Below are 27,506 nucleotides of genomic sequence, written 5' to 3'. Positions count from 1 at the left end.
GGTAAAAAACGGAATTAGACAATAAAAAAATGATTAAAATCGCTCGAAAAAAAAAGAAATAGTGAATTTTATAATAATATTTATTATTAAATTTTAACAAAATAAAACTCTGAATCTTTAAGCATTTGAACGATTGACACAATGTCATCCCACGTCTGTTTATTTTTTTTTTATTCGAGCTTCCTTTACAACTCATTAGGAGACGCGCAGTCAGAAGAAGGATGACATGTCAATAGTTCCATTAAATGGAGGGATATCTCCTTCAATCAAGCAGCATCATCAATATCGCTCCGTGCATTCGTCTGTTGCGCGCTTAATTATCCGTATTGTCCCCGCGCATTTTATTCACAGTTGAAAAGGGTTTATTGAAATTGATGGGGGTAAGCCTTTGCGTTTAAATAAAAAAATAAAAACCCGAGCAGGCTGTAAGATGTATTTATTTATTTATTTTTTATTTCTTCATTTTAGCTGTATCATTTAACCCTTTATAGTTTAATGCAGCGAGGAAGGGTGCCGTTCAGTTTTCCTTCCTTGCAATCAAAAACATTTTCTGCTCCTTCTATTTTGTACCCGTCCTTGCACTCAACTGTGGCAATACCGTCTCGGAAAACGTACCTTTGAATTTCATCTTTGTCCAGTAAAATTGTTTTCGATCGACCTGCAAAAGAGAGGTAAATATTTTTCTTTCGCGCAAATTTGTAATTACTATTGCAATCTGCAAAGCCAGTGGTGGTTTTCCTCATCGAATACGACCAGAATAGATTGCAGGTGCACGTGACCTCGTAGGTCAAGCAGTCGTGTTTGCAAGTGCACTGATTTGTGTCCCCTTTTTCCCATTTCTCGGGGCAGTCGTAGCCTTCTCTGATTATGAATGTAAGACATTTTTCGCAATCATCTATAAAAATTGGGTCACGAGTATAATTAAAATGTATATTTTAATGAGGAAGTGTAATCAGGAATATTTTTTTAATTCATTTTTCATTAGGAAAAAGCTCAGAGTTTTGAAAATCTCACCGCACGGTGGTTTTGTTTCGTCAGGATGTCGGTACCACATTCCATCTTGGCCGCACAAAAGCACAGTCGAGAGGTTGTTAACGCACTTGGCGCACTTGCATCGAGCCCAATGCGACGGCCAACTTTTCTGCTCATTGTAAGGAACGCACTCCGAGAATAATGTGGCTCGTTCAACAGCGGGAGCGCTGCATTCTAGTTCTTCAGATGAAAACCCCCAATTTTTTTAGGTTTACAATTGAAACGTGGAATAAAATTAAGTATTATGTGCTGCACAAAAAATCGGCTTATAAAGAAAATAAATTAAAGTTAAATGCTCTACAAAATTCACACTAATTTTTACCATATTTGAAAAGTTGATCCCTTGGTAACTTCTCCTGCGTGACACGAGCTAAAGGTGAAGAAAATTAAGTGATTTTTCCGAATAAAACTTGATTCACTTACAGCCAAATGCAAAGGCAGATAGCAAGACTAACAATATTAAGGCTGGCGTTCTGAGCGACATGTTTGTTTCAACTGAGTTATTTGGTCGGTTGTCTCGTGATAGTCACGCGGTTACGAAATAATAAAATGCGTTTGTTGTTGCTGTAAATTTACAAAAGGATTTGTGGTAAGAAGTGCTGGTTGAAAAAAGTTATACAAATTTCATTAATTTGAGCTTCCAATTCATAAAAGAATTGTTCAAATTCATTAAAAAACATCAAGAACAATTAAAATTTCTTTATTGTTTTAAACAAATGTTTCTGACTCTTTCAAAAATTAAAATTCATTTTTAAAAACATTTTATGAATAAATAATGATTTAAATTGTCTCTTATCTTTTTTAAAAGGAGATCTGCAATTTCTTTTTTCATTAAAAAAGGTCATAGGAAATAAATCTTGAAATTTCGGTCTTTAAACAACATAATTTGGTCATACACCCTACTTAGTTTACTTATTCATCAAAAAGATTACTACTTTTTTAATGATGAACCACAAAAAACTCGTTTCCAGGCTTTAAAAAAAAATATTGCTGAAAGTTAAACACACTTATGAGCAGGAGATGAAATTCCGCCGCAAATAAATGATCACCTGACATGTTTGCTTATACACATATTTTTTAAATGACAATCGCGGAGTAGCGGATCGCGGCGCGCGGGCCATAAATAACCGCGAATATCAAAAAGACCGCGCGCTCGGATACTTTCGCGACGGTCGTGACTGAGCGAAAACAATCAATTATACGTACTGCCTGCTTGCCCTCCGTACACGTCCATTTATTTGTTTATTTACCGCGAGTGCTCTTTGAGAAAAATAATCCACGGTGCTCGTTAAAGGAGCGCGCAGCACGACCGTGCGCGGCCAGCCAGGTCGTGATTGACCCTTCGGCGTCCACCTGAAATCTCTTCATTGCTCGCCTGAGCACCTAATTACAACGGCCGAAATAAATAATGCTATCAGACTTTTGACAGACTGATCGATTATTCGCCTCTATTGCCTCATTAATAAACCGGTGCTGCTGCATTTTTCTCCAAGCACGCTGGGCGCGCTCTGTCGTCGGCGTGTTTTAATTCTTAATTAACTTTCCAATAAAGTGTGTGGACACTTGCAAAGAACTCGTGGGTGTTTAAATCGTTGGGAAAAAACACGGAGTAAAAAATCTATGATGTGACAACTTTAATTGGAATTAATTTTTTGAGAAACTTGATCGAAAAAAAAAACAGGAAATGATTCCAGTAGTGTAGATTTAAAAATCTCTGATTTTATCAAATTTTCTAATATTTGCCCGTCATGAAAATCATGCAAAAATCTTCTTCAAATAATATTTAATTGAACCCTGCAATTTCCAAATTCCAACCCAATTCTCAATTCCTTTTTATTACCGGTGAATTACTGATTCTCAAAATATCCTTTCGGCCTTGTCAGAAATAATTATAAAGATTTCCTCTTAAATTTTAAATTCAATTTTTTACATTGATTTTGAGGGCAAATCAGGACTAAACAAAACTTCTGATCTCTATCATGATTTTTTTACTGACGTGTTGAGAGTTTAATTTGCATAGTCAAACCCTTTTCTATTTTGGTACATTTACTAGCAGAACGATTTCCGATAGAAAAGTCTGTTTGGATTAAAAAAAACTGACTGGCTGTTGAAATGTACTTTCATCGCTCTTTTTTTCCCTGCAGCCTTTTAATCCTCTCTCGGAACACTGCGGGATATTGAAAAACGGCGCGGCACCTTGCAAAAGTTGGCAAACTCTGCCAGCTGGCAAGAAAGATAATAATCCGTCGCGCGAATGCAAGAGCATTTTGCCGACGACGACTCGGCCGACACGCGCACACCTGGAATAAAACTTTTCTCATCAGCTTCGGCGCCGCGAGACGCAATTCGCTGTGATTTGCATCCTTCAACGCGAGCCATTAAAAGGCATTGCGCTGGAACTCGAAGGATGCTGGAGAAACTTGTGACAAAAAGAATTAACTAAAGATTGCTGCGAGTTCGGATTAAAATATCGTTTCTATGATGAATCCATATATAAGAAAATTAATATTTTTCTATATTGCATCATTTGCATCTCAACTGTCGACTTCAATATTCTATTTATTTAAATTAAGAAGAAAAATACATGACAAATTTATTTATGCAATATTAAGCAGTTGTTTTCACAAGTGCACTAATTTGTGTATTTTTTTCAAGTCTTGGGGAAGTCTTTTCTATATTGAATTGCAAAATCAATCCGCAAAATAAGTAATGAATTGTAAATAAATCCATGAGGATGAGAGAATAATATTTTTATGTTTTATTTACTTATTTATTTATTATTTGGAAAAATTAGATTGAAACTTTTTAAGACAAAAGGAAAAACTAAAAAAATCAATGTCTTTACCTGGAATTTTTCCATCTCGCTGCACTAATTAAACTTAATTAAAGCCACACGCTTCTTGTACATTGCGTTATTCGGTATTCCATAGAACGAGCACAGAAGCTGGCTAAGCGCGTTGGGCTCGATGCAAGTGCGCTGAGTGCCTCTTGACGGTGCTGCTGCTGTTCCTGACTAACAAAAACCCGCTTGAGGTGATAATTTGAAAAACCTGCGCCTTTTTTTCCATGTTTTTAATAAAAATATGGGTCGGTAAATGCGTGAGCAATTAAAATGTAAAAAAATCCACTTCAGAGGTTATTTTGTTTTTATAAATATGAATGTAAGACACTTGTCGCAACCATCTAAAAATTGGGTCACATTTTTAATTAAAAAATGCATTTGGATGAGGATATGAATCTCTGATAGAAATTTGAAACAAAAAGTAACCTCTGAAGTGGACGTTTTTTGCATTTTAATTACTCGCGCATTTAACGACCCATATTTTTATTAAAAACATGAATAAAGGCGCAGGATTTGTAAATTATAACCTCATGCGAGTTTTTCTTAGTGAATACACGTTCCATCTTAAATATAGCAGCACAACAGCAACGTCAAGAGGCTGTCAGCGCACTTGCATTGAGCCCGATGCGCTCAGCCAACTTCTGTGCTCGTTAATTGTAACGAAAAACGCACTATTATGAGAAGCGGTGAGGTTTAATGAGGTTAAATTTTATAAGTGCAGCGAGATGGGAAAAATTCCTGGTAAAGAAAAAATAATTTTTTTTCCCTTTCGACTAAAACGGTTTCAATCAAATTTTTCCAATTAAAAATAAAAATTATGAAAAAATATAACAAATATTTTTCTCTCGCCTTTATGTGCGGATTTATTTTGCAATTCAAATACGGGCGATGCAAGCAAAGAACCGGTACATGGGAACCACACAGTATTATGCAAAACCCAAAACCACACTCAAACCACAGTGCCGTTGCAGGCAATTGTTATTTATTTCATTGTAATTATTTCCAACAAAACTACGCATAGTTTTCAGCTAATATCAAAAATAGAGAAATAAAATCTTTAAGCTAAAATCTTCTCATTTCACTTAAGCTTGTCACAATCAATATTTTATAAAAACACTTATTTTGCAACAAAAAATTTAGGCTAATTTCGTTGGCCTCACAAAGTTTATTAATTTATTATGGCATTATTTATGGATAATGGAAACCCCAAATGAAGGTTATTTAAATTGCAATGAAAACAAAAGAAATCCATTAACTATAATTTTTAACACGTGGATAGATTATATTCATTTTGAAAGTATATAGAGACATCAAAATTGTTCTATTCAACACCCACATTGACCCACATTTAATGAAATTGGAACTAAATAAAGTAGATTATAGTGGCTCTGAAGAATGCCGTTTTAGTTGTCGTCAATACCAATTAAATCAGAAATATATAATTTAATATATAAAAATTAAAAAAAAAAAATTCTGAGATATTAATTTTGAACAAGAAATATCCGCTCTATATTTGGAATGGTCATTGATGTTTTATTTAAACTGAACTTTCACATTGCATTGAGTTTTAAAATTTTTGCCCGTGTGTCATTTCATCATTACGATGTCCAAACAAAAGCGGAGGCTCATCCATCACTAATTCATGCGGAGCCATTAAAGCGGAAAAGCACTGTGAAATTTTGATGGCGCGGGCTTCGCTATTCAAGCGCAAAACGTGCGCCGGACACACAATCAGGTAAATTTTAATAAAAGCCGCGCAGGGTAAACAACATAAATCGGGGCAGGTCGCATTCATAAAAGTGTCAAATCTGCGGCCGCCATGAGACACGTCACTAGCACAAAACCCTATCTGCGATGAATGAATAAAACACACGACCACTGCAAACTCCTCTCACTTTCATTTTTCACCCCGCGCGACCCGTTTTTTGCAACGGCCATAAAGTGTTTAAAATGCTGATGTATGGCGATGGTCATTGCGCCCAAAACCCAGCAAACGCCCACGGTCTCTTTAGATTGAAATGCGTAGAGGCGAATTGATTTCCCTTGTAATTGAAGTACACACAAATTTTGACTCTTTTCCTGTTTTACTTCTTTTATTTGAAAATTAATAATATTGTAAATGTTTATATTTACAATAAAATTTTATTATATTTGCGTTCAGGGAAAATGCCAATAAGTTCTCATGAAACTGTATAAATTTATGTCCAAAATCAAATTAAACCTATTTTAGAGGTAATTTAAAATGTACATAATTTTTGGTGCGGCTGTGATTTCAACGCATCGCATAATCACAAAAGAAATTCTGATTAAAAGAGATTCAAAGCAAATAAGCCTAATATGAGTGCTGGTTTGCTTCCCCCCTCCTTTTGTATAATTTCTTGACAATTATGCAAATTTGAACCGGATTTTGCGTTCACCGCTCCAAATTGACCGGCGCCGCAATAATCCAGGAGGGCAAACTAACTCGAATTGTAAGAACAAACAGGGTCACAAAAGCAGAGATGCAAGACTTATTCAGAGACTTGCTGCTGTGCATTCGGCTCGAAATGACATGTAATAAAATTGTTCTTAAGTGCGCACGCATGTTCCAGCAAACGCAGTTTGACGGCAATTAATCTTTACTTTGTCCGTAAAATGGCAGATAAGCTTCCGCTATTAATTTCACCAGCAAAACACAAAGCAACGTGTATTTTTCAAGCTGCTTCTCGCAATTAATGAGTTGGAGAGAGAGCTTTAAAAACTGAAAAAAATAATACATTGAATACATTTTCAATGATTTATTTTATTTGTTTATATGTAGTTTACCAAAAGGCATTAAATTTAAAAACACATTAGTAATCATGTAGTCATCTTAAATAATTCTTTTTGTTTAAGAAACCATAATGAAATTTCGAGATATCAATTTTAATTAACTCACTTGATTCAGTGCAGTGATTTTTTAATGAATACAATTGACGATGTAAAATCTAACAAAGATTGATTGATTGATTTTAAAGCTGTTCAAGCAATGCATTGAATATTATGAATTTTTTTTTATTTAAATCAAAGATCAGAGCGGGCAAGAGTGAAGCAAGAAACACAGCTTGCGTTACGCGAATTTAAGTGTTTTAATTAATTATAAAGCTCTTTTTCTAGATATTAAAGCACTTCAAGTAATGCTTTGTCTGTTTTCTCAAATTTAAAAAAATTCACGGATTTGCGGAAAAGAAGAGCAAAACAAAAAACTCAGCTTGCGTTGCGTAAAATTAAGTGTTAAGGCTGCTCTTTCGTTTTATTTTAGAGATTTTTTTCTAGACATAAAAGCGCTTTGATCAATTATTTTAAAACATGAATCAGCGCAAGTATATTTAACGAAGGAAACTTAAAATTTTTATTTCGACATTTTTCTTTTTTTTTAAAAAAAAATTATTTCTTTAATTACCTTTTTGGCGGAATGCGATGATATTATATTTTGTGTCTAATATAAATTATTATTCATTTTAATGTATTGAAAAACAACGTTTATTTTCAAAGAGCAAAAATATTGAATTTCTTAGAATGCTGAACAGCAAAATTCCATTGGAGTAACTCAATGGCTGGAATTGGATCTCTGTGCAAAAAAAAAATCAGCGAGATGGGCGAGCGAGTGAGCGGCGCGGCCTTTTTCCGGCCCGCAACACCTCCGCACCCAGGCTATTTCCAGCAGCAACCGGGTGGACGTGGCTGCGAAGCGGGTTGCCTAGCGCGCAGGGAGGCGCCGTCGGCACCCCCGCTCGCCTCGCATCACCGGGCCATTGTTTCGCACTGATTCATGAGGGTTGTTCTCGAGAAATAACTCACAGAGAGTCAGGAGCGACGTGTGCGCAAGAAAACGGCCGGGGACGCCAAACGCAGGCACCAAAAACTTGCTATTGGAATAATACTGCGCACACTGATGATGATGGCACTTAACTACTCTCTGAGATGTTTATTGTACTCTTATCGGGTTTCTTTGAAGTGCGCAGAACCGAGACAAAAGATATACGCGTCTGTTTAATTTGTTGCGGACAATGAAACTCATCGGTGGGCTGTGATTAATTTCGTACAGGGTTTATTTAAGGAAACCAGAGGGGTTGATTTACAAGAGAAGTTGTCAAGACGATCTATCGATTATTGTGAGCAGATATAAATGGAAGCACCAAATTTTGGAGTTTTACTTTGTAAATGTTCAATATTTTTCGATGAAAAGAAGATAATAAAATAATATGTATTTCATTTAGATTGGCGGGAAAAAAACATAGATGAAAATAGGCTAAAATTCTAATTGGAAAAAGCCACTTATGATGATATTTGCAAGCAGAAAGTTTAAAAAATTGTTATAAAATTCTATTTATTTCATCAATTTTCAATGTTTGTTTCAAAGGAATGAGAATTTTTGATTTATGTGCTAAAATTCGGTACTTATTAGGTACTTAAAAGGCAATTTAAGAGAAATAAATCCAAAATTTTCTTTGAAACGATTAAAGTTAGCTTGAGATTAATTTAAATGCAAAATAGTAACCTGAGAAAATTTTAAATTCATTAATAAATTAAAAAAAACTTTAAAAATTCCAGTATTTTAAAAATTCTTGATTTTTGAAGGATTAAATCATTTCATTTCCAAAGGAAAAACAGTAGAGAAGAATGCAATCGTCAAGTTTAATCTTTTCTTTTGCCCCAATCAAACGGAAACGATCGTGCAGAGGACGTGCGAGGGTAATTTGTCATTGTGCGTTTGTAGCTTTTCTCGCCCCCACACGCAGTGGCAGGCAGGTATGCGCATTAGGCAAACATTCGCTCAGCAGCTCGCTCGCACCCCCTTTCATCCCTGCTTTGTTTGAATTCCAACCTTCCTGTTAAACCGGCGGCTATTGCATTATGCATTCGGTTCGATCCTCTTTTCCGGCGCTCTTCCTGCTCTTCTCCGACGCCACCATCGATTCGTCGCGCCTCTCATTAATTAACAAGTCAAAAAAGGAAAAGCACCCCCGCCGTCAACGCTACATTTTTCCTCGTTTGCATTTTGCATGCACTCGCACAACACATTTCCAAAGGGGTGCCGAGATTTGTCATCCGCAATTGGCTCGACTTGAAAAATTTACGGACCAGCCTGTTTGCACTGTTGGGGAGGTTTTTCCGCTTTGATGCCTCCGACGTGGTTCCTGTTGTGCTGACAATGAGACTAAAAGAAAAACACCTGATATAAATGTATTTCCCAGATTTTTCCCTTCAAAAACCTATAATTTTTCAGTGTGTATTGAATAATTTGTAAATAACGATCTTCAATACTTGGTAATTTTAAAAATGAAGATTTCAAATTATGTACCCACAACAAAACAAACCGTGAAAAGTATTATTTTAATTTAATTTAGCATAGATATCCGCGTTTGGTATTTAATAAATATAGTTAATGTAATTTAAAAAAATTAATTTATTAAAACTACTTAAAAAAAATGATATAAAAATTAAAATAAAATAAAATGAAAAAATAATTAACGTTAAAAAAAATAAATTTTAATGACAAAAACAATATATTATTTGTTTGTTTAATTGGTTAAATCGTTAAATTTGTAATATATTTTTTTTTATAAATTATATATGTAATTACAATGTCTTAAATTACCTATTTTTTGACCCAAATTTGATTTTTCGTCAGTTTATATGATGGACTGATGGTGTACGAGCAGAAGGATATATCCAAAGAGAAATCAATTAAGCACATCAGCAGTCAGGTTTGCGCTCACACGTCACAGTGACATGCACGCAATCAACCTGCAGGCGATTTCCAGCAGCAGTCAGGCAACGACTTCCCTCGCTCGCTGATCCTTAATTAATTATGAATTTTGATACTTTGGCAGGGAGGTTGTTAGACTGCACGAGCCCGTCGGCAGCTGACCGACCAGGGCTGAAAATTTAATCAGCAAAGTTAAAGCGTCGAGCGTGCGAGATTGTGGTCAAAGTCTAACTAGGAGGGAACTGGAGATTCCTAGTTTATGCATCGAGTTTGCCCCTCGCCCCAGTTATACTTCCATTCCTCAAGTTAATTACATTTTACTTGAGTATTCTCGGAGTGGAGAAGGTAAACTCTTCTTGATTTTATTTTAATCCTCGCCAAATTGAAATAAGATATAAGATTTTGGTAAATATTGTCAATTGTGATTCAAAGAAATGTGAAAATCCAAATGAGAAATCAATTTTATACTAACAAAAGGATTGTTTTTGCCACTTTTTTTTTCAAATTTCATTTTAAATTCTTTTTGTGCATTTAACAAATTTCTTGAATGCTTTAGGATTTTTATTTTGCCAGGAGAAAACTTCTCTTTAATTGAAAGTGCTTTGCTTTATTTTAAAAATCAGTGCTATCATAAATTTCAGGACAAAATCGGAATATCTATTTACAACTTAAAATACTCACTCCTCAAAATATTAAAGATTTAAAAAAGAAAAAAACAATGATGAGAGATTTGCGAAGCTATTATCATTTTTCACTGTGAGAGTGCGCGTGAATTGCTCGCCAAGCAGTCGTGTTTTGAATACTGAAAAGCATGCAACTTTTCTAAGATTATGAATGTCTCACAATTTAAAACAGTAAGTAGTGCTGGCACACATTTTGAGTACAACTTTTATAGAGTTTTTCATATTTAATGCAGTCCACGATGAATGCTCACAATGCGACCGATTTTGGATAAAGTGCTACGATGAGTAAATGGAGTTTTAACTCTCTTTGTCAGAAACTCAACCGCTCTTACTCGTTTTTATTCACATGCACGTTCCATCTTGGTTGCACAACAGCATCATGTCCATATAGTAATTAAGTCATGCGCACTTTCCTACTTTCGACAGCTAAAATGAGAACATTTAATGCTGAATACAAATCGTGGAATTTAAGTAAAATACTTGCACAAAATAGATGTATGGGGGAGTGTGTGTGTTTTATTTTTATTTTATGAATTTGTGAACATAAAATCTAGAACATGATTAAATTTTTGGCAACTGGAGTCGGAATTATTGATTTTATAGAGAAATTAATTTTTCAGAAAAATTATTTGTCATTTTTTTTAAATAATTATATGATGAAAAATTGTAACTGAATAAATTGATTATTTGATGAAAACACTTTTATTAAATTAATTTATTTACTAATTTTTGTCGAAATAATTTCACAGCTCATGAATTTTGGCTGCATCTCGCTGTCGAAACATTGTGAGTGCAGGATTTTTTTTTAAATTGACAACTCAAAAAAACCCATCAAGTAAAAGCCGACTGTAAATTCAAATCTCAACATATAAAGCAAATTTAAAAGTACAAAAAATGACAAGTAATCATCTTAAAAATCCATTCAATTTGTGGAAAAAATATTGCATATCTCACTGAAAAAAAGATTAGTAAATATTCTGCATTTTATAAAATCAAACAATCCAAGCCTATTGATATATAAATATTTTTTTTGAATAACTTCCATTTTCTTCCTTCTGATTTATAAACCTTCACATTAATTCCCAACTTCTGCACTGGAAGCAGCTTTTTCGCGTTTGCTTCAAGAATTTTTAATAACAATCCTCCGGCACATAAAAGCCCGCGCAGTTAATTACAACCGCGGGGGTTGATTTACAATCCAAATTCTTGCCGGCGCGGTTTTTGCGCACTGCAAGGACAAGGGCAAAAAACGGGGCAGCCAGACGACGACAACGGCAAAAAGCTTGTTTAAAACACGGCCGGCGGCGAAAACGGCAGCGAGCGAGAGAGTTTGCCAGGCAGAGAGGGTGAGAAAGAGAGTCCCATGCACAAGGAGAAAAATAACGGAGGAAATCTGACACCCTCCAACTTTCGGGCGCATAACAACAAACTTCGGCATTAAGCTAATGAGCTAGAAAGATTATATTTCTCGCTCGGCGCGACTTTGCTCTCTCGCGTTTGCTTTTTCAGACCGGGCGTATCTGCAAAGGGGTGCTTGTTTTCATTTGTTTGCGCTTCCTTTGCATGCGCACAGAAAAGAAGCAACCAGACTTTGCTGTCGAAATCCGACCTTTCCGCACACACGTCCAATCCAATTTGTCTCCGGCGCAGATCTCGAGTGTCGGATTAAATTGAAATCGTACAGGGACCCATCGATAACCATCGTAAGACGAATCAGAGTTTTCAATGCGGAAATTTTCATCAAACACTAGGAATAATAAAATAAATACAATTTTGTTTTGTTATGAACTTCATTAAAAATAATAATTATTTGCAAGAGTAAATTTACGTTGACTGTCAATGACAAAAATAAAACTCAAATTAAACATAAATTTTTAGCATTAAGTAAGAAAAAAATCTGCATAAAAGCTCATAGACATGACTTAAAGTTTACAAGATAATAAATTATTATTAAATAATTATTAATATTTTTTTTAATAACAGCAAAATAAATGTTATAATTAAAACTTATTATATTTTAATCAATTTGAGACTATTGTCCTTTAATCTGATAATGATGTATTTAAATTTATTATAATTTTAATAAATTTTATTTCTATAGACACATCTGTACACATCATTTTGTTTTTGTTATTGCGAATCTATCATATTTATGTTTGTAAAAAAATTGATTGAAGGTTTAAATATTTCTTACCAGTTGTATGCATATGAATAGATTAATTCTTGCTAAAATGCAGTTTCCAACGCTTTTCGTCGAGGTACAATTCAATTTTGTGTAAATCATACTTCATTGTATCATTCATGTTATGACTATAAAAATAATGATAATTTGTTAATAGAAAAAAAAAGATTAAAAATTTTCAAAAAAATTCCAAGAAATTAGTTTTAACTGTTGCATGGGGATGGGGAAGCAAAATTTATTTCCACAAACGCTCATATAAATTGTTATTTTCACTTTTTTCCTCCCATTCTCTGCGAATTGAGTCGATCAAGCGCGAAACAAAAAGGTCCGCTTTGCGCTTGAACGGTTCGCATCCTGAAAATAACAGGCTCGGACGCAATTGTCCAGCATTTCCCAAATTTTTATTTCGCCGAGCTCACGTGCAGACAAGGCACCCCTTGTTGCACCGTGCAATAATTGGAGCCGAGAGAGCGAGCAGAAAGCGAAAGTAATGCAGCCAGCAAATCGATTGTGCAACGGACACCGCTCTTTTTTTTATTTCCCCTGCGCCGAGCCATCAAACGGCAATAAAAATCTAGAACAGGCACACTCATATAAAAAATACTTCGCCTTGGAGTGAATGAGAGGGATATTACTTTTAGTCTTCCGCACCGACATCGGTGCTCAAGATAAGAGGGAGTTGTTGCCCACGGGTCTGTAAAAAATAGTCACCAACAGGAATTTCTACTATTGACAATTAGAGAAAACCTCATGATGACTAACAATCAGGAGAAAATAAAAAAGAGGAAACTTTTTAAAAATTTGAAAAAAAAATAAGAGAATTATCAGAATAAAATTTAAAAAAAAATTTAAATTAGATGCAATTTTAAATTATGCAGTATAATATAGAATTGCTCTAGGTTTCCCATTTTGTAAATAGATCAATATTTTCACAGTGAACTTTCAACAATCACGTTTCTAAAAAATTTTGTTTATTCTTCAGTTCATTAAATTACTTATTTCAACCATGAGATCACATTCGAAGTAGAATCGACCCTACTCTGAAGTCTGGGAGATTTTTTTCCATCGGTCTCAACCCAAGCACCCCATGTATTTTTCTCATTCCTTTTCCCCTTGGAGCACCTTCTCGGTCGTGGAGCTGCGCCGATGGGCGATATTGTAAAATGATGATTGCCGGGCCGAGGTTAAGTGGCCACTTCACACATCAGGACACTTTTCCGATCCTTCCCGGCGGCGTCAGAAACGACTGCACTTTTTCGCGCGATGACATTCTCGCGATATCCAATGTACAAGGCACTCTCTCGGAAATGTCACGGCTGTTCCGGCGACGGAAAATTCTCCATCACCGCCGAGAGAGAAGCGATGGTCACAAGCCGATAGTGACAGTGACAATCAACATTAAACGTACACTCTTGCAAAGAAACTTTATTAGGAAATCTTCAGTTACTGATTTCGAACACTGAAGTTAGTAGAGGAGAAATACAACTATTTAAAATAGTTTAAAATTATAATTCAAATTCATCATTTTAATTGTGGGATGGGCTTGAGAGTTTTAAATGTTTCAAAATTTCAACAATTTAAAAAAAAGGTGCAATTTTAATCCGATTTCCTAAAATCATATCTTTTACGCTGAATTTAAGGTCCATCCCAGTTATACTTTCCATTGCTGTTTTGCATACCTTTACATTAAATAAAGCGGTGAATTATAAATAAAGATTCCAACAGATTTGTTTTTATTATTTTAAATTTAATTAAATACAACGTTCAAAGCCGTTTGAAATTACAAACTCAATCAATAATTAATTTGAGCTGAACGTACGTTATTTGATTGATTCAAGTAGAATTTGCGTTGGAACAAAAAACACTAATTACGACTTAATTGAATTTATGTTTAATTATTTTGAATTCTACCTTTCAATTTTGCAGAGCACCCAAGTCGATTCTGATAGGTTTCTTGCATCAGATTGGAGATATATTGAAACCTTGTGTGTTCTATTTATTCTATTTCCAGGAGGTCAGTTCCCTGCTCTTATTGACGCCGCACTCGTTTCTTCACATTTGATATATCAGATCGCAACTCTCAGCGTCAACTGGACGGGAAAATCCGTGTCCACCTGGCGTCCGTCGATTTTCGCCACGAGTTCCCTACAAGATCATTTCCAGGTCACAGCGTGCGATGACAGCGCACACGTTTGATAGAAATGACATCAGGACATGAGAAAAAGATACCTGCTTGTTTCTCGCCGAGTGTCAAGTTGCTGCTCTGACGTCACCAGGTGCGCGTTTTTTTCTTCAATTGAAAAAAAATGATATTAAATTAATTTTATTCAACTAAATGTTATTTGGACATGCGTTACTTGAATACTGAGCTTTCCGCTTTCAATCAAATGAGGAGATAAATTATGTTTAAAATAAAATGATAACTTTAAAGAAATTGAACAAATTAATAATACCCCCATTCATAAAATTAGGTGAGCTTTAAAGGTCTAAATTTCATATGTTTATAAAAAAAATGCAATCTTGAAATTTTTTACAGTATTTTCAAGATTGTAAGAATTACTTTGCTTCATAGGTGTACAAAAAATATGCAGCAATCTCAGGTTCGCGCAGAGATCAGGTCACATTTGATCATCATTTAGATTATGTTACGCCCTTTGACAAGAATTTCAATCTGTAACTCTAGCGTCAAATTGATAAGCAACGCGACACGACAAATCGGATTTAGAATAGAGTCCAATCAGAAAAGTTCCGGTTGCAGAATCTCTCTTTGGAGTTGTTTGTTATTTTTCTTGGAAGAAACGCGACGTGAAAAAAGAGCCGTCCGGTGCTGCCACTCGGAGCGTTCGGAGCGGCGTCGCCTCCGACGGGCAAAACAGGTTTCTCCTTTTTTCTCTCCTCGGAATAATTACGAGGCGAATATACCATGAATATACCTGCTGGCGAGCGGAGGCCAAAAAATGATGATGATGGAGTTGCGCCGAGGAGGAGAGAGAGAGACGAAAAAGATTCGAGCTCTTCGGAGGTGGCGTAATAATTATTAGTTTCCATTAGCGAAGCCTTGAGCTGCCGCGGCCCAAGTGTTTTTGTGCCGCTGATATTGGAATATTATTATTTTATGGGTCCATATTTAATAGCAGAGGCAGACAGTGGGAATTGATACTACATTTATTAAATCTTTGTTGCTTAAACACTGTGCTCCCTATAAAAGGGCATTGAAAGAATGAGTTTTTAAGAATATAACTTATTTCATGAACCAGGAAAGTGCCATTTAATTGTTTTAAAATTACTAATTCCCAGCTCATTAAATTAATATCATATTAAAATTTATGCCATATTGTTATCGACAAGTTTAATCTTATAAAATTTGGCAGTTTACCTCTCATTATTGCATCTCGATGTATTTTATAATCAAATGTAATAAAACAGCATTATAGGTCATTGATTATTAAAATAATTTACAGAAATTTATAATTTTAAAGATCTTGGTAACGATAAAAAGAATAATAATAACTTCAGATAAATGGTGTTTTTATGGATTATTAAAAATAAATAAAAATGAATTAAACAATTACGTTAAAAAAAAATGAATTTATAATTTTCAATATTATATTTAAATAAAATTTTGTGGCACCAATTTGTATTTAATATTGTAAAATTTGTAAATTTTGGAAGTCAAAAATTTATTTTGCTTCTATTTACTCGCATTTCTTTTGTTTGAAATTAGCTGCGCCACATCAATTTCCTTGTTGTTCCTATGGTGGTGCTGATGAAAGGGTTGACAATACATGCAAGGCTGGCAATTTTTCAATTTAATGCCGTGCCGTTCCCAAACGTATATTTCGCCCGGGTCAATATTCAGCAATAAATCTCTTGGACATTTTTCGCCATCATCAAAACATATAAAAAAGCGCTCTCGCTCCCTTGTCGACGTCTGGTCTATTTTTCTCCACTCACTCGCATATACACACACACAGAGCTACTTTTATAATGCTTTTATCATCCCATTTTCCTCCACCGGCTCCAGTTTTGTGATCATTTATGGCTTTGCCACTGCCGGGTGGGCGGACAAGACGGAAAGTCGGAAAACGCGCGCGCGCTCGCTCGGCAGCAGTAAGTTTTTAACTTCTCGTTATATATCACTGACAGATACACACATAGTCACTCGCGCAAAGGTGATTTATTGATTGAGGTATTAAACTTTTATCGATCTCATTCCCTCTGCCCGGCTTTGTGCCGCGTTCTGCTCGCTCTCTCATCGCCCTTCCTTGAGAACCCTCGCACCAAAAAGCCCCTTTTCCACTTTGGCTATCTCTCCAAAACGCTTTTCCTGCACCTTCGGCTTTTCCTCAATCATTCTGATAACATTTCTCATGTTAGGCAGAGAAATAACCAAACCGAAAAATTTGAAAAGTTTTCATTTTTTAAGAAACTTAATTCGAAGCGCCATGATCAGACATAGCAGTTTGCTTTGAATATTTGATTACTTTTGTAGGATTTAAATATTGACTGTCTTCTCGCAGGTATTTTATTTATTTTAATAAAAAAAAAAATTTAATGACAAAAATATCAAATGATTAATAGAATCCAGAAGCCTTAATTTGTTTCTAGTTGTTTTCTTCAATATAAGTAATAAAAAGTAAATAAAGTAAATAAAATACGGAAAAACGGCAAGTAATATAATTTCCTAACAATCTATAGCCAAGTTATTTTATTGCAAATTAATAAAATGTTTATACTTTTCTAATAAAAAACTCAGCATCATTGCAAAGTTAATTCAAAGTAAATTTGGAAATAATAATTAATTGTATTTAATTCAGTAAACTGATAAACTTTGCAGGAAGAAAACAGTTTTAAGTCACAAATTTTTATTTTTTCTATTCTTAAAATAATAAAAATAGCTGATTATTGCCATTAAATTTGACGATTGGCACAATATTTTGCATAATTAATTAGTTAAATACAATTACTGAATAGCCAAATTTAAATGAAATTTAAAAAAATATATCATTTAAAATAGCAGTGAGAAATTTAAGTAATAAAATGAGTGTGTATTTTTAACCTCCCGCAGCAATTGTTTTCTAGGCACAACATTAAATTGTTTATTGTTATTGGTAATAAATTTTTCCAGCATCTCACCAGTAACGTTGTTTTCATTGCCAATATATGTGTTATCTAGAATCTTGTTGTTATTTCTAACACATTATATATTGACTTGGAATTGCCCAACGATCCGAGTTGTGTGTGTAAAAGTTGAAGAGCTGCTGGCAAAAAAAAAACCACCCTACTGCACATAGACGTAAGCAAACTTTTTACAGCGCGAGTAACAAGGAAATTTCCTGTTCCAAATTGAAATATTTCCTCCCCGCAACGACGGTGGCGTGTCTGCAGACAGACGGCTATGCAACCCGCACGGCGCGGTTTGCCGAAGATTAATGAAGTCAATTGTGCGCGCGGCCCAAACCGGGGGACGACGAGCGATTTGCGCAATTTTTTACATTTCAAATTTGAGAGATAAAAAGAAGAAAGTGCCGATATATCTATTTGCTTTTGCAGCCGCGGAGAGATGGATTTTTTTGGTAGCAGAACCGAGTCAATTTCCCAATCTCATAAATCTCTCGTCCGAGTTGAAAAAATTCGTTTCCCCATCGCGAATCACGTCGGCGCGCGCTTTGCCAGAGAGTAATCCGAGCGAAATGTGATCGATGGAGTTTCTTTTCCAATCACACGTGAAGTTTTTATAGCGTGTGTTTGCCATTCCAAAATCCAGCAGCCAAAACGCACCAAAATTGCCCTTATCAAGTTAATTCCTTTTTTTTTGCGGAACTGGGGGATTTTCACACGTTCAAGTGTTGCATTGTTATACATTGCTATCTTCACACCAAACAAGTGTCACTTTAATAAAAATTATTACAATCTCACAAGTGGTCTCTTTTGTGTACAGAAATTCCCGCAGTTTTGTAATTTTTTCTTTGTGCTAAATTAGAGGTAATTATTTTAATTTACATACAGATTCCTAGAAAAAAGTCCAAAGTAATTTATTTTCCAGCTATATATTGAGGAAAGCAAAATGTTCCCAGGTGTTCTTAATTATTTTCTTGTCACTGATAGCCTGTATATTTCTTAAAAATATTCTAGCAAGATTTTTTTAACTTTAACCAAAATTTTCTAGTTTGGTTGCCCCTTTAATATTAAATGGTTTTCATTTTCATTCCTTTTTTGTCATCTCAAAACATTGATGTCAATTACTAAATTCTTAGGTAGACTTATGTACAAAATTAGAACCTTCTAATGGAAACAATGGACAATACCTTTATCTAGGCTCGAATCGCTATATTACATTCAATAAATTTCTTTATTATTGAGAGTGAACCTTTAGATTAAAATTACTTTTTCATATTTCAAATCAAATAACCCAGTAATACTGTAATACTTAAACTGTTTTGCTTTTTACTTAACCAATTTATTCTGGATTAATTAAAATATTATTTGAAATAAATTTATATAAAAAAGAATAAAATTAAATCATCTTGTTATGCTAAAAATATTTTTTAATATATAAATATTAACTTTTATTGAATAACAGTAAAAAAAAATATAACAATTTTTTTATTTAAGCAGTTCGGTCAGGTTATGAAAATAATTTTGTTTCAAACTGCTGTTATAATCCGCAAGTCGCATTCAAGCTCACGCAAAGAACAAAACAGTTTACAGCAACGCAGATTGAAAAACAATTTTCCTGGAAAATTGTAAACAACCACACACGGCCGATCGTATGGCACGAATCGAAAATTGACCTAAGTGGAAAAAAAAGTTCATCTTCGTTGGTATGGCGAGTTCGTGTGCGTTTCTGATGGATTTTGTGCATACTGGTGGGGAAAAAAGTACACGGGGCGGTTTTGCCAAAATCGTGACTGAAATAACTCGCGCTGGATAAAGGGCTGCAAAATAAACACGCGCCCCGGGGAAAATTGAATTTCGAGGCCGCCGTGCGTGGATCTTTTTTCCCACTCGACATGTTTTTTCGCGAAATATTTCATAAATTTTCCATTAAAAACGCACGGCGGGAGATTTCGGTGCGAAATTTTAATTAGGAAAGGATTAGTTGCGCCTGCTTTTGAGCGCCGTTTACATAGTTTTTTTTAAGCACGGTATGCGATTAATAATTTTTAAACATTTTCCAGCCAAAATATTTTATGAGACTTTGTTGGTTTTTGGAAGAAAATTTTACCTGAGACCATTCTACAAAATGTTACGCCCCTTTAACTGTAATTACGAGGCATTTGAGACAGCTCGTAATTATTATTTATATCGGTACGGAAATTAACCGACCTTGGGCATCTCTCACTCTCATAATTTACGAGAAAGTTTCACGACTCTGTGCGCGTTTTTATTTTGATCTTGAAAGAAACGCGCCTTAAAAGCCGGGCAATTTTGTTTTCACGCCGTATTAAGGGCGAGCGTATCATTTCTCTTAATGACTGCGCGATCGAAGCCGCGCTGCTTATCTGCTTCGTTTAAGTGCGAGTGAAAAAATCCATTAGGTGGATTGGGAATGAATGAGTGAGCTAGCCGGTCTGTCTGTGAGAACCATACTCTGCGCAAATGGATCCGAAGACTTTTTATCGTATGACGTGCGTAATTCTCCAGCACTTTCGATTTCCTGCTCATCCAGTTAGTGTCCAACTAAAAATTTGTGAAAATAAATTACTGAAAATGCCATTAATTTATGTTAAAGAAATTTATTTTTATTTTTAATTATTATTATTTAGTTTTGTTAACAAAAGAAGGACTCCAATTTCTAAAGATTTCATATTTTATATCTATTTAAATCCAATTAAAATTACATGGAATTTTTAAAAAACCTTCAAAGAGGAGGTCTGAAAATCATGCCCGAAAATATAATAATGATTAAAAAATTATCTGCAAGTCTTTATGAAAAATAAGATTAACTAAAAATTAAATTTCTAAACATGATTTCGTCTGGAAATGGAAATATCAATAAATGGTAGAAAATGGATATATTTTTTACTTTACTTAAATTACAGATTGAGAATTTTCTTGCAAAACAAGTTTGTAGGACGATAATTAAATTAATTACAATTAGCATAACACATTGAGTGAAATTTTGATACCAGATATAAAAAATGTTTATAAATCCAAAAATATTTATTTAATTTGACATTTAATTTTTTCCGATTTTTCCTTTTTAAATTGGTCACTTTTCTCTTGTTGATTCAAAAAAATAAATTTTTAACCAGATTTTTTTAAATTTATTTATACACTAAATACAATAATTGTTTGCAAGAATCAATAAACCTCTGCACCTAATCACTTTAAAAGTTTTAAAGATTCTAAAATTGATTTGATATCTTTGATTATTCCGAAAGAAGAACATGAGCATATCTGAATCTTGATGTCAATATCACATAAGACTTGTTTCACTCGGGAAGCGGCTCGTGACGGATTTATCGCGTTGGAATAAGCCAGACGGAAAAATTTGAGCCCAAAAGAAGAGTGGATCGGCGGCAGGTATAGGAAACGAGGCGCTTTAAATTTATCGGTGGAAAAGCGCGCACGCGGCGTTGTGCGTGTAAATCTCTTAAACAGGGCGAAAGATTTATCCTTATGGGCGTAGTTTAATATTTATGTTTTCACTTTCACCCCCTATAAAACACTCCTTCTCGCAGCGCCGGCAGGAATGCATAAATAAACAAACAAACAGACAGACAGACACCGCGCGCGCTTCTTCCCGAAAAAAAAAGAGAGCAAACCAAAAGAAGAAAGAGAGGAAGAAAGAACGCCGCCAGAAACGACACATGAATAATTGATTTTGTCTTTTGCGGGAGTGATCTTGCGGCTCCTTGACGTTTCTAGAAATAATATAATGGATCTGAGTAAGCAATTCTATATTTTCTTGGTGTGTTGCAAAATTCTTCACGCTTGATAAAAATAAGTTCTGAAAAAGAGGAGTTCCAATTGTATTAGTTGAAAATGGCATTTACTGAAAGTTTGATTATGTAATTTCATTTCAATCACATTTGATTATAATCCATTGACAATAGCTTTCGGCAAAAAATTAAGAACTGTAAATAATTTTTTTTTTCACCAAAGTTTCAAATAAATGCCATTGTTACGAAATTTGATTAATACTTTGAGGAATCGGAGTGTGGTTAATAATTATAACAAAGATCTTCAGAAAAACTGAATTGTTGTTAAATTTTTTAAGATAATTTTTTAATATTCAAAGCACGTTGACACGTTAAAAATTGTTTAAAAAAATCAAAATTAAATAATAACATTTAACAATAACATTGAAAAATGTTGTAGATTTGTTTTGTTAATCAAATTGTTAATTATGAATAATTTATAAAAATATTGTGCTTTAAAAAATAAGCGATAAAGTGGCTTAAAAAATAAAATATTTATCGATCCAAAATAAAGTTAAATATTTAATTGTATATTTTATTGTCTGTCCTTGTCAAAATCGATTTTTGTACATAATTATATCCAGCATGTGCCATTTTATCTTAAAAAAGACGTGGAAAATTTTGATAATTATTTTGTTAATTAACAAATATTTCTCTGTCAGTATTATTTCATCGAGGCCATTCTTAATTTTCTGTTAAAAAAACTTTGATTACAATTTTCAGTTTTTATTATATAAATTTTTTTATATTTCTGATCTCCATTATTGCAATGAGTGATTATTGTGTTTGCTTTCAAAACTCCTTTTCGCCAAATTGCTGTAGGCACAAGCAATTAAAATTTCAAACTTCCCCTTTTCATCACCCTCGGAGCAAAGTAGCACCAGAAATGATTTGGAGCAAAGTAGCACCAGAAATGATTTCCTCATTCAATCACGCTCGCGATCGCTGTCATTCTCCTTTTGAAATAACTCAATCAGGGCCGTGCACGTTCATAAATAAATGTGGAACCGCAAAAGATCGAGGCGCGCAACACGCGGCTTTTTATACTGAGAGCTGTGTTTTCGTGCGTGCGTTTCCCGTGTCGGCGGTTTTTACTCCAAGATCAAAAAGTGCTCTTTGTAAAGTGCCGCCACCAAGATGAGGAGCGTGCCGACCGAAACCAAAAGTCGTCGTCGTGTAGACAAACAAGAGAGGCAAAAGCGTCCGTCGCTCATGTAATTGCTAAAACGTTTAGTGCAAAAAGAAGGTCGTGTTTGCAATAATTACAAACATTTGGTGGAGTTTTTACTCTCCCAAAAGACATAGAGTAGAAAATATTAATTAATACAAATTAATTTGTATCAAATTTTAGTCAAAAACTCTTTTCTAGCAAACTTTTTTCAAATTCAATCTAATAATTTGTAAAAAAGGAAATATTTGTATTAAAATTTTAATACTTCATTTTATTCTATGCAAGGCAATTAAGGTTGAATTCCAGTCAACTTATATACAATCGTATATTAACCTTTACTAATTGGAAAAAAATCGAAATTTTTCTCCAAGATAGGCAACATATTTCAGATTTGATTATGCAAGCAGCGGATTAATGAAATCTTGAAAGCTGCTGATTAATTTTTATTTCTAATGCAGATTTCGGAAGGTTCCAAAGAGTAACTTAACTTAAATAGTGGCCATAGTGTTTAATTTGTTAATATTAAATTTTAAATCAAAAAATTTAAGAGTAACTTATTGTAAAAAAGTGAAGATTTGGAGCAGATTCGGGCCAAGCTTCTTCTTGGAATAAATAAATTAATTTGGTTTTTCCTTCCTGTCGGCCTTTGACGCGCAGTCGGAAGATTAAATCAAATTACAGAGTGTTTTGATATCAAGAGTCGAAAACACTTCTATCTCTTTCTTGTCCGCGTTTATTCCCTCGCACCTCTCGCCTTTATCTTCTCGCAGCCGCGTCGAGTTATTATTTCGTGCTCTATAATCTGTGGGGAAAGCATCCCGGAGGGGGCACGAGAGGACCACCCAAATGGCCCTGGACGCGTTATTAAGTCATAACACGGAGACTGAGATCTATTATACATGTGAATGTTCATTCGGCGGGGAGGAATAGGCGCGGACCGTGTTCACGCGATTTGAGAATTCCATCGCCATTTTCGGCCTTGCCGGTCTAAAATGACGTAATGAACGCTAATTTGCAAACAAATAAAATAATACCGTAAAAAAAATTGATGAGAATATCAACTTTGATATTAATACTAAATAATGGTTTTAATAGCAAAGTTATTTCTTATAATAATTTAATCAAATTTTAATTAAATTATTATCATATTTTCTATGGCCCTTATGAATCAAAATGCTGAACGTTGTTAAAACATCACAAATATGAAACATTTGAAATATCTGCAACTATTAAATTCCAGAAGCAAATAAATTATTTCGCCAAAAGCTTAATTTCTTAGTTTCTTTTCTTGTATTAACTATTGTTGGGGGTGTTAAAATCGCATGTCTTTTGTTTATTTGCTTAATTTTCTGGCACCCACAATTTTTTTTACAATGAATCTTTAAATTGAAAAAAATGAGCACCTATTTCATGAATTTCCTACTGAATTCTTAACAACAACTCATCAAGAAGGTATTTTCAGCTGAGGCAAAAACTAATAATGTCCGAAAAATCACAAGCGAGGCAAAAACACGTGCCATGATTGCTCGTTCGCCGCGTTAAAATAGACATTCGCGTGACTCGGTGTGGCGAGCGTGCCTTACCTAGCTGCTGCTGATTAGGGTCGCGCTCGCTTTTCAGCCCTTCACGGTGGCGCAAATCATGGCTGGCCGCGATAAATAAGCGACTGGTGCCAAGGGAATTTCAATCAGCTTGAGAGCTTTTTTATCACCGCTGCGTGATGATGCATTCGCGCCACCGCATCGCTAATCACCTCGCAGAACTCAATTCACGATTCACGACGGATATTTGTACACAGCGCAGTCGGTCCAAGAAAATTTAATAAAATATACGGCGTAATATTTTTATTATTTGATGCTAAATTCTGTAAAAATAGCTCAGATCTGGCATAAGGCATATAAGATTGAATCATTAAAAGAGTGGAAAAATAATATATTAAAACAATTAACGTATATTATTATTTCTTTTTAATTTGTAGAGAAAAATTTGTACTTAATATAAAAATAAAAACTAACCGGCATTATGGTTAAAATTTTTCTTGAAGAATTATACAAAAAATATGTTTCGATTTCATAGGAATGAACAAAGTTTAATTTAAATTGTATTACAAAGTTATTTAAAAAATTTATTATGCATGAAAACTTGCTTTAAAATTCAAAAATGTTAAAAATTATAATTTAATAGAAACCAAGATATTATTAGTTTATGATGTAATTTTTAAGATGATAATGTTTTAATTATGTTTAAATGTTTTTTAATTTATCTATTATATTATATTTTCAATATTATTTAGCAAGGAATCATTTAAGAAAAATTCAATTTTTTATTTGAAATAAATCCCTGCTATTTAAATTATAAATGTTTCTGGCATCTAGGAAATCATACATTTGGAATCAAAATTAAATTTCTAGTGGATAATGAACGGGCCACTTCAATTATGGAATTTTAGGAAAATGATTCGCATATAGAAAATAGCTTCCAGTCGTCTTTATATACCTTGAGCTATTTTCAACAAAAGGTTCTTTCTGCAAAATTAAGCTTGTATCAATTTTTTATTCAATTTATAACTTTCATTACAAATTGTGGATCTGCGTATATTGTGTACCCATTCTCGTGGCACGGGTGGAGAACAAATGAGCTCACTCTGGGTGCATTTATTATTCAATTTTAGCATCACAATAAAAGCAGACCAAAAGTTGAGCTTTTAGAACCGCAATTTCGCTAATCAAGCGGGGATTATTATTCTGGTCGAACGAGTTTAAATCCCACACGTGCCAACAACGCGTCGATATACATTTTTGCCAAACAGCGGACTAATGGAGTAACGACTTCATAATGTATATTTTGTTCGCAACGGTGCCGAAATTTTCGAATATAATATAACGAATGAGAGCAGCATGTATAATAAATGCGTGTGTGGTATGCCCGAAACAGCAGGATATTTGGGTTCATTAATGTCCGCGCTGGCTGAGTCTAGAGCCGCGTGCATTTATAAATAAAATGTATGACGGTTGTTTTTCGGTCTCCGACTGCGTGATTATTTCACCACGCGGCTGATTTACGGCCGGCGTAATGCGATACGCCTAGCTCTCTCTGTCTTGCCGAGAAATCCACAGCTTGAATTAGAATTTTTCACAATATCTCGGATTTCATATTTTCAATAAGGATGCCGAGAGTGGAAATTGTACCGTAATTCTGTATATATTTGGGCAACGGATTATATTTTATTTAATATTGGATCAACGCACGGTTGCACGACACGACGTGGTCAGTTTAGTCAGTTTTATTCGTCGTAAAACTTTAAAGTTACGACGCAGATTAAGACGAAACAAGAGCAGTGTTCCGAATTCCGGAGAGGAGGAAAGTGATAAGAGCTGGAGGACGGAATGCTTAATTTTACGACGGTGGAAAGTGGGACGGAAAGTTGAAAAATGAGCGTCTGATGTAAATTACAAATAAATCATCACAAGAACGCCGTTGCTTTGAAAGAAAGGTGGAATATTAAATTTGCAATTTTATCCAAATACACGCTTCAAATGGAAATTTATGGTAAAAAGTTCTGAAATGCCTACTTTTTATTATTATTGTTGATTATTTGTCCACATTGTAATTATGAATTGTTTACATTAATTTGTTAAACTAAATTTATTTGAAAAAGGAAATCAAAAGACCCCCGTACACTGCAGTGAAACATATTCATTCATATTTTTTATTTAAATTATCAGGTAACGTAACCAAAAATATCTTAAGATAGTTTTTTTAAGTCAGTGAATTTTTCCAGTTTCAAATTGTAATCAAATTGATTTCATTTTTTTTTTATATCTGAACAGCACTGACTTGTTAAGACTCTTGGCAACATGAAGCTTTTTTGACATTTATTGCAATTAGTTGTTGTAAGGACTAATTGATTTGACAATGCTTTTAATAAATGTAAATTTTTTAAAAACAGCCCCAATGGTAGAATTTGCTCCTCTACCGGTCAAGCGCGCGAAAATTAAGGAGTTCTAGTCCTCATATATGCCAATTAATTAACCCAATTAACAATTGGAAATTTAGCTCCAACTGTTGTAGACTTGATCATACATTGCTTATAAGGAGACCGTAATATTTACAAAAAAAAAACATTTTTGGAGACATTTTTTCTACCCAAAATTGTATCAAATTTAATTTGGCCTCGGAGTTAAAAAAACAATCCGATAAAGATTTTTTTCCATTTAAAATTATTGCTTGAAATATTTCTTTTTACAAATAAAAACCATAGTTATAGTATTTCTTAAAAAAGGCTTCTTTGATAAAAAAAAAACAGCTTCTAAAATATAAATAGATTAAAGTTTCTGATGAAATTTGTGTTAAATACTTTCAAAAACTGACATTAGTCACTAATTGAATGAAAATTAAATTTCTACAAAATAAATTATGCAACTTATGCTTGTTATTTAATTTTCTGACACATTGGAAAATATTTTGATTGTTAAATTGATTGAATAACCAGATCAATTCATTTTTGTCAGCCTGTCATAAAATCTCTTAGCATAAATAACTAATAAAATATCACTCTTTCCTGGTTTTGAAAAGATTTCAAATTTCTGCCAGAATCTTCTATATATTTCATTTCACTGTAATTGCATTATTTCTTGTTACAGTTTTTTGTTCTTTAGCTTTAAAGATTCCAGATGACTTTTTAGGCGGAGTTACGAGATAAAGCAGAGGGCGTTTTTGAGCGCTCTTGAATAACACACACGCGTTATCCCCTTCACATTATAATAATAAATGTTGAAACAAAACGCGGGCCGGACGAGATGATAAAAGATGTAAATCTTAGCGCGGCCATGTGATATCCCACCCATATCACATAAAACACGTTTAAACTCGTGTATATGTATGGCGTGTGTACTGTTACGAATGTACATTCATACTCATGCAACCGGCTCATTATTA

General features: G+C 34.1%; 1 protein-coding gene across 2 annotated transcripts in view; it reads right to left on the bottom strand.

The window, feature by feature from the left end:
- Positions 1 to 312: 312 nt before the first annotated feature.
- The window catches only part of LOC132192825 (uncharacterized), a 41,784-nt gene continuing 14,590 nt past the window's right edge, over positions 313 to 27,506 (bottom strand). Inside the window, exons 2-7 of one of the 2 annotated variants that reach the window (XM_059612992.1) lie at positions 1,456 to 1,596; positions 1,355 to 1,402; positions 1,015 to 1,212; positions 707 to 895; positions 483 to 658; positions 313 to 423 (exon numbers count right to left, since the gene is read on the bottom strand). In XM_059612992.1, coding sequence (XP_059468975.1) covers positions 486 to 658; positions 707 to 895; positions 1,015 to 1,212; positions 1,355 to 1,402; positions 1,456 to 1,516 — 669 coding nt within the window. In that variant the 5' untranslated portion in view covers positions 1,517 to 1,596 and the 3' untranslated portion in view covers positions 313 to 423; positions 483 to 485. The other variant, XM_059612991.1, reaches the window with a different exon arrangement.

Source organism: Neocloeon triangulifer, unplaced genomic scaffold (genome assembly GCF_031216515.1).
Source record: "Neocloeon triangulifer isolate White Clay Creek 2 clone unplaced genomic scaffold, ASM3121651v1 ptg000003l, whole genome shotgun sequence".
Taxonomy (NCBI): Eukaryota; Metazoa; Arthropoda; class Insecta; order Ephemeroptera; family Baetidae; genus Neocloeon; species Neocloeon triangulifer.
Note: the sequence above shows the minus strand (reverse complement) of the source record. Positions and strands in the feature narration are given on the sequence as shown.